Source organism: Columba livia, chromosome 2, assembly GCF_036013475.1.
Source record: "Columba livia isolate bColLiv1 breed racing homer chromosome 2, bColLiv1.pat.W.v2, whole genome shotgun sequence".
Classification (NCBI taxonomy): Eukaryota; Metazoa; Chordata; class Aves; order Columbiformes; family Columbidae; genus Columba; species Columba livia.
Window position 1 is genome coordinate 107,364,545 of NC_088603.1, and position 14,679 is coordinate 107,379,223.

A 14,679-nucleotide genomic window follows, 5' to 3' on the forward strand; every position below is an offset into this window, starting at 1 on the left:
CTTCTATGTAGCTCTTAACAGAAAATGAAACTGGGGGAAAACTAAGGACTACATTTGACCTCTCTTTTTTTTTTTTTTTTAAACAATAGTAACAATGCTGATGTAATGAACTATAGTTTACTGTAATTACTTCACACCAGGGCTTGCCAGTTTTGTAGAATGTAGCAAAATGTTTGTTCACTGGCAACTGTCTCTTCAGAGAAAAGTCGTTCAAAGCAGACCCCAGTTCATGGAGAAAATCTAGTATATGGTAAACTTGCTGAAAAAAAAGTTTGAGACCCTGACAATGTAAGGTAATAGACCAACAAACTCAAAGACGACAGAAGTCACTCTGGGTAACGTAGCTCCTTTTTCACCACAGCTTACTTCTACAGTCCCTAAATAGAATAAACCCTAGTGGCAACAGTGCTCTTTAACACACTACTGCTCTCTAACAAACTATTTTTTAATAATTGCTATAGTAGCGTTGGCAGCTGCAGGTCTGACGTAGCTGTGCCAGTAAATAAGTGGAGGCCAAGAAATTCCACCCGTTGCTGATCACTAAACTTGTTCACAACGTGGTTGGAAGGAAACTTAATAAAACAAAATCTGTAGCATCAGACTTTCAGGATGCTGATGTCCAGGATGCAGATCTCCCCAACCCCAAACACATTCTTCTAAATCAGAAGAAAGGTAGGGAAGCCGCCTTTTACAGAGACAAAAATGGCAAGGAGTCAAGAAATGCATCAGCAGTCTTCAGTCAGAAAACTGTACTTAAATGTTATTTGGATATTCAGCCCAACTCCTTTGCTGCGACAAAGTATCTGAAAAACAGAAATACACCCCCCAACCTCCCTCACAACGTTCATGAACGGAAACCAGAACTGAAAACTCTTCTCAGAAAACCCATACAACTGATTTCAAGATTCACCTTTTCCTGCGTTAGCAGTTAAATATAGCTGCTTCAGATCACCTTTCTTTTTTGATTACAAATAGGGAAATTGTCAGGGCACTAGTAAATTGAGGAATAACCTAATTTTTGAACCAATTCTAGAAAAATGAACTTTCACAGATTTTATTCTGGAAGACAATTATTTGGCGTGCCCATTAAGCAGAAAGTCTACTGATACATGTTATATGTATTTTCTTTTCCACTGCTTAATTTAGGCTCAAATTAATCTTTGTGTAAAAAACCCCACCATTAAAACAAACATTTCTAATTAAATCAGAAAGAATACTTTTACAATAGACACAACTGAAACAGTTTCTCTAAAGTCAAATAAACTTTTAAAAAATTCTGGCAGCATCATTATTGTCTTGTATTAAAACGAACAAAATTAGCTTTAACTTAATTATAAGAAGTAAAGAGACACCCTTAAAGTGCTTAGTCTCCCAGTATGATTTACCTTAAAATTGGGATTACAATCAAATTGATAAATACCACGACTCTATTTTGGTTTAGTCTGAGGTGTATAATTTCTTTGTCAAGCATAGAGGCTTAGCCTTTATATTTTTCCAGCAGAGTATAAACTGTATTTTATTTTCTTATCTTATCTCTTCTACATTCCAACATCTTTCTTTTTCTCCAATCTGTTGGTGCAGCATTAATTTAGAAAAACACAGCCACCCAAACCACGGCTTCTTGTAGATCCTAACATAAACAAGGCTGTGTACATACATTAGAGCAGAGGAGCCCATGTGTGCAGAGTCTGGCCAGTTAGTAGTTCCTGAAGGAAGAGATATGACTCTTGACCTTTCACAATCCAGTGGTGTGAAAGCGTCTATTGAAAAAAGAAAAGCTGACCATCTCTAACAGAAAAAATGCATGCCGCATTTAAAGAAAGTTGAATCCCAAGCGTAAATAACTTGACAATATATAACTTGCCATCAGATTTTCAGTGCTCTTATTTCTTTTTCAAGCATCCAACTTACAGCTGTTACAGTTATTATACAGTTGTTGTATTATATTAAATTTATTATGTAAACAAATGTTTCGCAGTAGGTTAGGTTCAAGGCAACAGAATATGGAACACACTTTCCTCTAGAGCATAGTAAAAAAAAATCCCACAGAAAAAATTCAAAATACATTTGTGTTACATAATAAGCTTATTAATAGCTAAAGTATTCTTTAACCAACTGATCTCTTCCACTGAGAACACACACACACTTGACAATGAATTGTAAATGAACAGATTGAATTAAATTCTGTATAATCTACATAGGCTGGAACAGTGGAGTAAATCTAAGTGACTCTTAACGTTCCCTGCAATATAATGAAGCTGCCTTTGGTCATAGTTTACTCTTTCTCCCACGCACACACTGGAAGAATCCTAAAGCAAGAACAGCATATAAATAACACCAGAACTGACAGAGTGACCTACAACTTCCTTCTGAAATCTACTCATAAATCCTGCAGGCAGATTTCAGATAACCAACATCTGCAGCTTTATTTCATTTGTTTTGAGATGCTGACGCTGAGCAATGATTCACAATCAGGACTTCTGGGGTTAAGCTGTATCAGCACAACTACTGTAACTGATGATCGGTTTTACTCTGACTTGATAGTAGGGAATGCACAGTTTTTAAGGTTCTCTTTTTTGGCAGTTATCTATACTCTAGATAGACATCAACTTCAAGGCAACTTTCAAAGACTGCTTTTTAACTTTGTTGTTTTACATTCATATATTCTAAGAAGACTTTATATTTGAAATACACATAATTCAAACAAAATGGCCCTACAGAGCAGCCTTCTTTTCCCTCTGCTCACTATCCCAGATTCTGGCCATTTTCACCAGTCATACGACCCACTGTGCCAGTTCACTGACTCAGCCCTGTCCCAGTCCCTGTTCACTTCTGTCCTCGCTGCCGTGATAGAAAATAAATAGAACCTTTCCTCTTGAATAATAAATGCAACAGAATGCTCCTTTTTTGTTTTAAGTGATATTAAGGCTTTAAGCGCATATATACTGAGGGTGATGCTGAGTGCCTCAATTCTTTAGCAGGCTTTTTCTCAGGCTCTAGAAGCACCTGAAGTGTGTATTGCAAATACATATAAGCCTCTGGAAGTCTGCAGTGTATCTCTCCAGAAGGGGTACAGAAAAACGTATCTCCAAATCAAATATAGGGTACTAACACAGAAAAGTAAATGCAGACAAGCTCAGCTGACAGATTTATTTGTGATCCTCTAATTCATTTAATGGATTGTATTTCCAAATGGGCTGATTTGCTGTGTTAGACTAACATGTCCTGCACCTACTATTACACTGTGTATGCAAACAGGACAAGAATTAAGAAAACCATTTGTCAGACCTTCAGGAAAAACTGAAAAATACGCTTGATTAGGCAACAATGAACACTCAAGAGAATAAAGTCAGCTTTGCCATATTTTTTAGAGGAAACTAGAAATGTTTACTAAAGCAGTTTAAAAAGAGTCAAAGTGTACTTTCATGCATTTGTCACAACTTGCATGGTCTTTAGACTTTTTAAGTACCTTAAATCGAGGTTAAGGAATACTTTATGTTTTTGTGCCTTACACTTCCAACTTTTCTGCATGTTCTAAAACAGACCATCATGCACACAGAAACAGGTGGGGTTTAATGTTACATTTGAGCAACTCATCTAGGATTGCTTAAAGGATTCTCCAATGGTTAATAGGAAAAATACTTGTCCCATTAATTTTTAAAAGACAGAGAGTGTGCTGTGTTTATAAACTACTTGAGAAATGTTTTTGTCTTCTCTAGGTATGGAAAGCATTTGTGAACTAAAGCAGCTAAAATACGCCAGTACGCTATACTGGCTATTTGTGAACAGTATTTTCACAGAATCACAGAATTGTTTTGTTTGGAAAAGACCTTTAAGATTACTGGGTCCAACCGTTATCCTAACACTGTTGCTAACCATGTCCCTAAGAATCTCATCTATGGTTTAGTGCTAGAGTTAGGTTATGGTTGGACTCAATGATCCTGAGGGTCTCTTCCAACTGAAATGATTCTATGATTCTATACGTCTTTTAAACACCTCCAGGGATGGTGACTCCACCACTTCCTGGGCAGCCTGTTCCAGTGCCCGACAACCCTTTCATACCGCTACTTCCTCCAAACTGGAAACACTACAGCATTTTGCGGGTTTCTACAGCTGCTGCTTCTTCCATATTTTGGTGCTTCTAACTACTAGGACTATAACATCAGCATCACATTTTGATTAACCAAAATTAAGACAGAATTGCTTAAGCCTAATGATTTGCCTTGTGAGGGCAAAAAGGGAAACAACAACAACAAAATCACAGTGACAGATGAAAAGGTTATTTCAGAGAATTCACAGTGCATATTTTAGGAAACCACAATTCTGCCTCTCAAGAGTGTGGTCTAATAGTTAGTAAACAGTGAAAAATTTAAGCGTTACACACTGCAGAATGACTTTTGTCCCATCTGGCAAACACCTCTGTTTAGAAGACTGATCATGGCTGAAATAATTACTCTATAAGTATTTATTTATTTTCTATCATTAAATATCAGTTCACTGGTTGGTTAAGGTTTATAGTTTAAATCAGGTAAGTGAAGAAAACCTGTCCATGAATTAACCAATCAAAACTTGTTTCTAACTTATGTAATGAGATTTTAAGGTTTGAAAATGATACCGCATGAGAGCTCTTAAAAAGAAAAATGAACAAATGAATTGTTTGTATATGAACCAGAACAGAATTTTAGATGGAAGAAAATCACACTATTATAGTTTTCCTGAATTGTTATCAAAATTTTAGTTACACAAGAAATGAGACATTTATAATTAATACTTTTCCTCATTTTTGTAAATAAAAAGTATTTGTCCTATATTTAATAAGCAGTTACCGAGTTTAAAAAGAATCGCTGCTTTTACAAATAATATTCTCTAGCATATAATCAGTATGTTTACCTCACATTACCATACATACATTCACATTTACTTTACCATCCATTATGATGAAATACATTTTATTAAAGACAAAAAGTGAAGATGAAAGGGGGTTCTGAGTTGTCTCACACCTTCTGGCTCTAGTTTGCCAATAAAAAGCATGTTTCAAACAGGACTCTGAAGCTGAGTTCATATTACGTTACATTTGAAAATAAAAGTTACTGCCATTGTATAAAGGACTTCAAAGATCTTTAGACAACAATGCTTTGAGCAGTATGCAAGACAACTTCTCTCCTCCTTCCTGCTCCTTAAGCTACTCCTTCCCACCCTCCCTCTGCTCCCTTCCTTTCCACAACAGAAATGTGATTTCAGCAGCTGTATTTCATGGGCCAGCTTCCCTTTCAATGAGCCACCTTGCTTTCTCAGGCACACGCAAAGAAATACCACGGCGTCTTCAAAGTACGCAGCGAACCAAGAAAGCGCAAACAGGACTTTGCAAACCTGAAGCTGCACATTTTATGCTCCATGATGGACATCTGCACAAATTCACTTGATCGTCTGCCCTCTCCGTTTCTGTTTTCTCTACAAGGACTGAGTCTGGCACCGGGATTGTTAACACGTAGGTGGTGTGTTTTGGAGCAACAGGACATCAAAAGACTTTCCAGACACAGAGATGGCAGCGTGTCATAGACTGTAGCACTCCCAGGTGGTTTGAAAAGCCAGCAGATTGAAAGAAAATAATTTGGGATTTTGCCTCATATGATGTCAGAACATACAGATACCACATTGCTCCTCTGGGAAAAAAAACAAAAGACTTAAAGTTCCTTAACAATTTTCGCTAAGTGGTGCAGATACTCTGATTATCGATCTTTGTTACTTGTTGGTTTAAACACAGGTTGCTTGATTAATGATTTTAGAAATAGGACATGTGTGTAAACTAGGAAACAGTCCCTTATTCAACAGTAACTGTGTTCATAATTTCTGTTGCAGTTTTGTCATGCATACCAGATCAGATTCTTTTGGCCTTTTGCTGGACAACAGAAATGATGAAGAAACTGTTCTCATTTCGTTCAGCTGTAGAGAACAGGGATGCTATGGAGCTCCAGGTATCCAGCTCTGGAGGGTCTCTATTTTTCAGGTGACTTCCTGTGACCTTTACTACCTGAATTATTCCTACACAGCAGTTACTATGAAGAAACCCAGGACAGGGCTGAGAGAACACAAATCCAATTGAAGGCACCCAATTTCATGCATCTCCTTTGACAAAGGCATATGATATGAGAAGTATCAGAAAGGTCTGATGGGCTGCAACAGTCAGTCACTAATGAATACAGCCAATTATCAGTGACAGTTTTATGCAAAATATTACAATTTTTCAGCACAATTTCAACTTGGATCTGAAGGGTGTCCAAGAGATTATTTTTCTTCATCTTTCAATGTTCTTAAATTAGACAGAGCTAAACAGTGCATGGGGGGCACAGCAACAAATACACAAAAGAGGGCACAATCCCTACATGCAATGCTACATATGGTAGAAATTATAAACCACACAAAAATGCTGACATGATAGAAAGCACCTCCTTCCTACTCTCTAACGGTAAGGAAGAAAATTTTAAAAAAGGTAATTCTGCTATTCCAATACCAAAGCTGGGAAAGCTGAAGCCTCACACATTGCCAGAATAAAAAACTGCTTGATATCATCAAGACACCAGCAGTTATTACTGTATATGGCACATTCAAAGCAGACGGACTTAGCAATGAATAAAGACTTTGGCACTGGAAAAGTTAATATCGAGAACAAGCAGCATGGCTGCAGATGGCGTGGGCTGACTGACAACTGGTGTTGGGAGGGCACTGTGGGAAGGATGGAGCTGCCTCTGCATCGGTCAGCCTGTGTGTGACCCGTCTCTGTGAGAGCCTTAGCAGAATCCAATTTGGAATCAGTCTTCTAGGAAAATCCCTAGAATAAGCAGTATTAAGTAATAAATCCTGAAGCTACACTAAGTGCACAAATTGCACTAATGCTCATATTTATTTACAGTCACGTGTGTAGCCTGTGTACATACCAACACACCGGACTAAGGTGCCACACTGGACAAAAGAAGCAGATCATGCCAATGCAGGTTTTCTGACCTCAGACTGTAAGCAAGAATTTAGGGTTGACTATATCCACGCTAGTAATTAAACCTTATGTCTAGGAGAGCACAAGGAAAGTCAGAAATATGCTTGGTTTCAAGAAGCGCTGCTGCTGAGAAAAAACCCAATAATATGTTTTCTCACACCAGGAGCTGAATCTGTGGACAACACCAAAAAGAACTTTTTTTCCCAATTACTCCAACTAATACAAGGTTAGATACCTCGGAAGTTGGCTGAAAACCTTCTCCAAATTAGAGTAACTGAAAAGAAAAAGAACTTGAGGTGTGTCTTTTCCATGTATATCAGGTGAAATATAAAATCAATTTTCTCTGGCCAAGCTCACATCCCTTGTGTTTGCTTTCCTGAGAACTTAGATAATCAGGTTTTATTAGCCCAAATGGAGAGAGACTGATTTAGGCCTTCACATTTAACTATATCAGAAGTGGCGTATTTTATCAGGAAACAAAGATAGATGGAAAAACTGGTATAAAGTGCTGTCTGAGGGCAGGGTCCCCTTAAATCCTTAGTTTACTCCCTACACCAACGAACTCAGTGAGCTGAAGTACAACCCTTCCAGCTAGGACCACTCATGCACAGACCGGCTGTTATTTCTTGTGAAAGGAATGGCAAAATTACAGTCTGGAACCTTTGAATAAACCTGAAAGTTGTGTGTTTGTTTGCCTCCAGCAACAATGCCTTGAGCAAACTGTGTGTGGCCTGAAAGCAGAATTGCAAGTTCTAGTTTTGTCTTTTTTTCTCCCCTTTCAAAAGCACCCAGCTCTGCTTGTCTACTCTTCTGCTCTAAAACTACCACTGTCCCATGACAGTGTTTAAGCACGGAAAGTATCCCCACACCCTGTTTCTGATCACTGCAACTGATTTTATGCAGTCATCTGAATAACTGACATTTGAGTAACTAAAACGAAGACAATTGAACCCTTTCTTTATCAAAACAATGGACGGACATCACCAGACTGGGGATGTCTGATATCCCCCAATGGCGACTGAAGTTCTGCAAAGGTCTTTAACTTCAGTGCTGTCTGTGGGCACATGTCTAAATTCAGTGGCTTTTCTGGGATTGCTAGAGCAGCCATCAACTCGCACACAGTGTGGACTGCACTCAAGAAAAGGGGTTTATAATAAAGAAACCATTTCACCAGCATTAGGGTGAAGTCAACCCACTCACATACGTAACACCAAATGGTGGTTACAACCTATAATTTTACCTATGCTACCAGTTAAAACAAAATTTTACACCTCTTCATTGCTAAATAAATTAATTTACTTAAATTTATGAAGTTTATAAAGACTTATAATCAACTCATCACATCAACTCTTTTCTGGGTCTTTTCTTCTAAATGAAGGCCATAATACCTGGACCTTTATTTGTTTTGGTCTCCTCTACATTTGTAGAATTGTGCTTTGAAGTTCCTTTCCACAGACACAGTAAAATTTGGGCATTTGATAACTAGCATGAAGAAACTGAAATATTAAAAAATGGAGTTGCATTCATCTTATAGGAAACTATCTTTTAGAAAACTGTCCTAGAATTCCAATAAATGTTTAATGAACATGGTTTGGTCTATTATTTATAGACCAGACAGTTCAGTGCCAAAACAACACTAAATCACAATTTGCAAGTCCCTTATAGACCTAGAATTTGCTGAATATAAAGCATGTGAATACAGATATAATCAAAATAGTTCAAAGTAAGTTAAAGTTAATCAAAGTAAGGTGTAAGATTTATCGTTATAAACAAAACCAACCTACTGAAATCTAGATAAGTCAAATGGGGACACAACTGAATCAAATAAACTTTTCAAATTAAACACCATTTTTTGAAATTAAACTTGATATTTAACTGAAAGAAATATTAACTGAGAAGACAGGGAAAACAACCAGCCAATTTTACGATATTAATCTCAAAGAAATTTATGAAGGTCATTAAGGAAAAAATATGACTGATGGTCACACAATACTTCCCACCTCCTCCCAGAGTTACATAAATATCTTTGTAGTTAGTGATAAAGAACAATTCAGGTCTTGGCTTCTGATCCATTTAACACTGTCAGACCACAAGGTCTGACCTCTGTCTTGGTCACAGATTCATATTTGTTACAAATATCACATCATGTACCAACACGACACTTAGAAAAAGTGCAGATACCTGGAGAGTCATGTAAGAACATTGAAAAGGTCTGACAAGCAGGCCCTCATCCTCATTTCCATGAAGGAACAGTACCCTGGTAATTTAAAAGGGCATTAAAGATCAAGGAAAAGCAACTTTCAGGCCTAATGTTAATAAAACATTTGCCTTTGTGTCTTTCTACTACCTCTATTTCCAGCCAAATATGTCTCCCACAGTAATAATGAAAATTAGGTTAAGTTTTAAAAATACAGAAGCTCTGTAATGCCGCCAAATTAAACTATTCCACTGTATTTGTAACTCTCTTAACAGTCAGCAAGTTGGGCAGCTGACTTTATAATCTGCTAACCACGCTTTTCAGTATTTTAAGTCAGCTGCCCAACTTGTAGTCCAACGATACTTTTAACACATGTTGGGATTTTTTAGGTTTTGAGGTTTTTTAAATTTTTTTTTAAAAGCAGAGAAATTACTGGTGACCTACTGATAATATTCTTCCTTCACTATGAAGTAAAATATCAGGATTTATCTGATGGCATGGGATGTTTTCTCCCAGAGCCAATGTAAAGAAAGCACTGCAGATGTTCCAAAACCCCACAGTAAGCATGCGTACCAGCATTACACCCGTTCCCCTTTTTCCTTCACCTATTAAAGTTGACCCTGGACAGGTTCTGAGAGAAACGTCACCCGCTCCTGCTGAGCCAGAAAGACAGCAACCTTCACAGTCAGGGGTTTCTCAGTGCATATAAGAACACGTATGCTTGTATCACAATTGTATTTCTAACTTTGTGTCACGTGCTCCATCAGCTACAAGACAGACACAACCCCGCCACTCCAAATAAGGCCCATCCAATGCCGGCACAGAAACGTTCTTCCGTGTAAAGCAACTACCATTGTTGTGCAATATAAAAACGCACACAGGCAAAGACACAGCAACTTTTAAATCTTTTCATTGGCTCTATTGGCAGCACTTCCATTTTCAAGAAATGATGGAGGGGCAGGTAAGAGCTGGGTGTATTTTCAGTGTCTTCTTTCTGTTAAGGTTACACTTCACCATTTCAAATCATGAATGCTTGTGGGAAAAAGGCTGTTGGAACAGATCAGTGACACGGCTGTTCCCAAGTTTCAAGTCTCTGCTCTAACACTCAAGGCCTGTAAACATGGACAAGTCACTTAGCTGTTACATTCTCAGGTAGATCATGAAATGGAAGGAATAAATAGACTCAAGGGGTATTTAAGTATCAAATACTATTTCATAAAGTGTCTTGAAGGTGAAGAATTATGCAAGCACCATATTTACTACTATAATAAGTAATCCCAGAATAAAGCAAGCCAGTTAGAAGATATGGAGGGAAGATACATAGAAAAAAACCCCAATAATCTTCCTTTAAACTTTTATGAAAGAAGTTAATAGGATTTAGTTTTATGTTTCATGGCAGGGGACTTCATTCTAGATCCATTTTTTTCCCCATTTGTGTTTTAGTTTTGTACATTAATACAACACTTAACATTCTCCTTTTCAAAGCCTGCAGATAGCCATCATTTTTCCAAGGGAAAGCACAGTGCCATAAATACTATTAATATAATTCAATATCTTCCTTTTTTTTGCCCGGTCCTTTCAACACTGTTTTCCAAAGCAGGATAGTGAGACACATCAACCTTTACTGATCAGTAAATTAAGTTTGGAATTCATTTATTTAAAATACCTATCATTATTGTATTTTACTGTTCTGATGTCTTCTTTGAACGTATTAATAGATAAGACAAACAGTCAGTTTGGATTTTTTAGCAAGCATAGCATGGCAGCAGTGGTGGGTGAGGGCAGAGGGGAAACCCACTGACCACGATTTAGGACAATCTTCTAGTTTTTTGTGTACAACCACTGAAATGAAACATTTCTAGCCACTCTGGACTGTGAGCAAATGCCCAAGTTATGGTAAATTCACTCAACTGAGGCCAAATAAGTTCCTTCCCATACATATGTAATTTTCCCTCACTTCCATGTGCCGATGAATCATTGCTGGATCCTCCTCTTTCCCAAAAACAGTGTGGAAAGAGGGAAAAGTAACTATGACCCACAGGACCAAAATTCCCCATTGCGGCAGAAGCGCAGCAAGTCCTTTAGCGATACGGCCCGATTCCTCTTCTTCAGCCTCAGCACCGAGAGCAGAGAGGACACAGAAACAAAACACTTGGGCTACAACAGACTTGTGGCATTGTTCCTGACCACACTGCCAATTAGACAAATCATAACATGCTGGAGTATGCTCTCTGAAAACCCTAAATGACATAGCAACTGTAAAAGCACACATTTTCGCAACAGCGGCTCACACAAAATGTGTATTTTTGGTCAAAGTCTAATTCAGATCTGGGTTATTACTGAGGATAGCTGAGTTTGTAGTGCTGGCATGTTAATGGACTATTTCCTGATTAATCTGTTTGCATCAATGTACTATGTATTTATGATTTGCATCTTCGCAATCTACTACACATCTCTTTTCAGAACATTTCGCATCAGATGAACCCGTTTGACGATTATGACTGTGATACAACACACATATACCTCTTCACTTGATGTATACGAAGGAGAGAACACCAAATGTACTACTATCTTTAAGTCAATACCGCTTATCATTTCCCCCTTACCCGAAAATATATTGGTAATGCAGGTATGCATCTGGTTAGGTAAAAATCTCAGCAGCTTTAATGGAATGTGAAAATGCAGAGCAATTTCAGCACCAAGTCCCAGAATTTAAAACAAAGCGTCTTTCGTAGGTTGGCTATACATTTTTAAAAAGTAATAGTTTAAACTGAAATCGTGTTATGTAAATTTATTTCAAAAGGAATAAAGATACTAAAAATATTAAATATGTCTTTTCATACTCATCTTTATTAGCTGTTAAATATTTAGTTGTATGCTAACAGTAAACTATGATAAAACCATGAATTACTTCTGCTATACATGCCAGGGCTCTACAGCAAATGAAAATGTTAATCACTGAAACTCTCAGATCTTGCTAATAAAACTATATTTTCTAACTTGTTAGAAGTGATTGCATTCTTGGCTATTAAGTGCAGAAAAAGAAATACTTACTACTGCGCACAGTCAATCAGTTGATATTCGTTCGACCTCTCAAAGCATGCCTTTACGCCTTCATCATCCCAGAGCTTTTTTGCATGTTCAAAGAATTCCTGAAAATTGAAAATGCAATAAATAAGAGAACATTCCCCAATCTTTTCAATCCCTAATCTATATGCATTGCTCCCTCCCTCCAACTTTCATGCTTTATGCTTTTGCAGGATGATAGATTACACCTTTAAAGAAGAAAAGCAAAAAACATTTATTAGCAAAACTGCAGTAAAATATACTGAACATAAGGGTGCTGACACTTTCTAGTATATAACACGTAATGTAGACTATCTTCAATGTACATACCAGTCCATATATAAAATTTAAGGTAGGTATGAATGTTACTTAGAAGCACACAAACTTAATTTTTAACTAAATTTATGCTTCTGTCATGGCAAAAGAATAAAAAAGATGCAAAAAGCTGCTCAGATTATAAACATTAGTTTCCCAGAAAAAAAAAACCAAAACAACAGTCTGTAACTTTAAAAAGATTGTGTAATTTTTCCTGAAAAACACAGCTTTCCGCTGCTCAGTATTTTCTCATGAAACACAATAATTTGGTTGCAAGACTTTGAGAGCTTTTGTTCAACACTGCTTCCTCCACACAGCCGCCTGGCACAATGTGCCTTTCCAACCTGCTATCCCAAGCATCCCCATCCAGAAATATCTGCCCGCAAGCTTATTTCAGAATGATTTGAAAGAGGAATCAAAGCTGAGTTGGGTGACGGCAAAGCCATAGCTCTGTTGTATAGAAAGCACACATGCAGGGCGGTAGGCCCGACCCTGCCTGCCGGCTCCTCCAGCCGCTGCTCTGGAGCTCCACAGGCCCCAGTTTGTTTTCAAGCTGGGAGTCCATTTTATGGTATATCATTACTGGGAAGTCAAACTGTAACTGAGTTTTTCCAGCTAAAGCTTTCTAAAATCAAACATAGAATGGTTAGACAAATAGATATTTCCTTCGTTATATGACTGAGTCTTTCCTCCCTCAAACCAAACTGTTGAAGCAGTATATCAACTTAAACACACAAGTTGTAATCTCTCTAACACCTCAACATGGCTGCTAAATCATCAAGAGTCCTTTGGTCAGTCATAAACTTGTGAAACCTAACAAATGGCTTTTCCACAGTTCAATTTGGCTCCGTGTAAATTGGCTGTAACACCACTATTCACTTCATAACACTGTCAAAATGTTGTGTAAATATCTGAATTCTGAAACTTTCTCAGTTGTTTGCCAGCCCCATCACACACCTCTTCAGAAATAAAAACTCCCCTCGAAACACAAAGTTGGTAGTTAGAGATCTCGGCAGCACAGCGAGTTCACTTTTACCCTGAATGGGTTCCCCAGCCTTTCACGTCACCCTGTGAGGTGACACAGAAGGTGACACTCCGCTCCTCAGCAACTGCCTCTGACCTGCTGGTGACGTTTTAGGGGAGAGGCAAAACAGAAGACGAGATTTTCAGAATAAACTAGTACTGAAAATTATTTAGTTAAGCTTTGAACATGGCAACGGAAGTCCTGAATAACCCCAGAAGTGTGGTGGTTGTTTTTTTTTTTCCTTTCAACTATATTGTGCACAATGTAAAGAGGGAGAAAACCCCCATTCTTTAAGAAGTTTTCGAAACTTCAGAGAAAAGCAGATGTTAAAGCATGCATGAAAAACCTTCACAGAAAGTCTTGGAAGAAAAGAGAAAGCGACGTTAGAGATTGGCAGATGCTTATACTGCCCTTGGAACGTACTTCTTCACCATCCTGAGGATGTGTTTATTTTGTCTTTGTTATTTTAACGACTTATGTAATGATTGTTTAAAACACTGCAGATCCGCAGATCCACCTTTTGAAGTTACACTATGGCTATTAAAAACTCTCTGTTCCTACAGCAGAAGGAAAGCAAAAACAAGCTCAAGAAAGGGCAAGATATCAAACTAAATAAGTAGAAGGAGAAAGCGGACACACATAACAGCGAGCACGACTACAAGAAAAAGAAGCAATTGGAAAAGTCAAAATGATAAATATCAGAAAACACAGAACATTCCACAAACTTGAGGTTTATGCTCGATTATTGATATTTAGGGCATCTGCCGAATGCATGCCACCTGCCTGGACGGCCATTTCTGAGGAGAGCCTGTATCTGAAAAATAGCCCCATTCAGCCCCACACAGCCTATGGGAAGGGGATGGGAAAAGGAAGAAGATGACTGAGTGAAAGCTTCCCTTCCTGCAAGGTGGGATGGACTGAGAGATGGTGGCAGACGCAAATAAATAAGTAAAAAAAAAAAAAAAAAAAAAAAAGCACAGCTGCAGCAGTTTCTAACTTCACTTCTGTTTTTACATCCTCTGTATGAGCTTTATTTACTCTTAAAAAACCCTTCTAGAAAAGAGGCAATCTTTTAAGCTCAGCTTC

The 14,679-nt window shown here is 37.8% G+C and overlaps 1 protein-coding gene across 2 annotated transcripts in view; it reads right to left on the reverse strand.

The window, feature by feature from the left end:
- GNAL (G protein subunit alpha L) overlaps positions 1-14,679 on the reverse strand; it is a 202,848-nt gene that overhangs the window by 53,179 nt on the left and 134,990 nt on the right. For both annotated transcript variants that reach the window (XM_065053105.1, XM_005514032.4), the window contains exon 5: positions 12,243-12,340. In XM_065053105.1, coding sequence (XP_064909177.1) covers positions 12,243-12,340 — 98 coding nt within the window. The remainder of the gene's footprint in view (positions 1-12,242; positions 12,341-14,679) is intronic.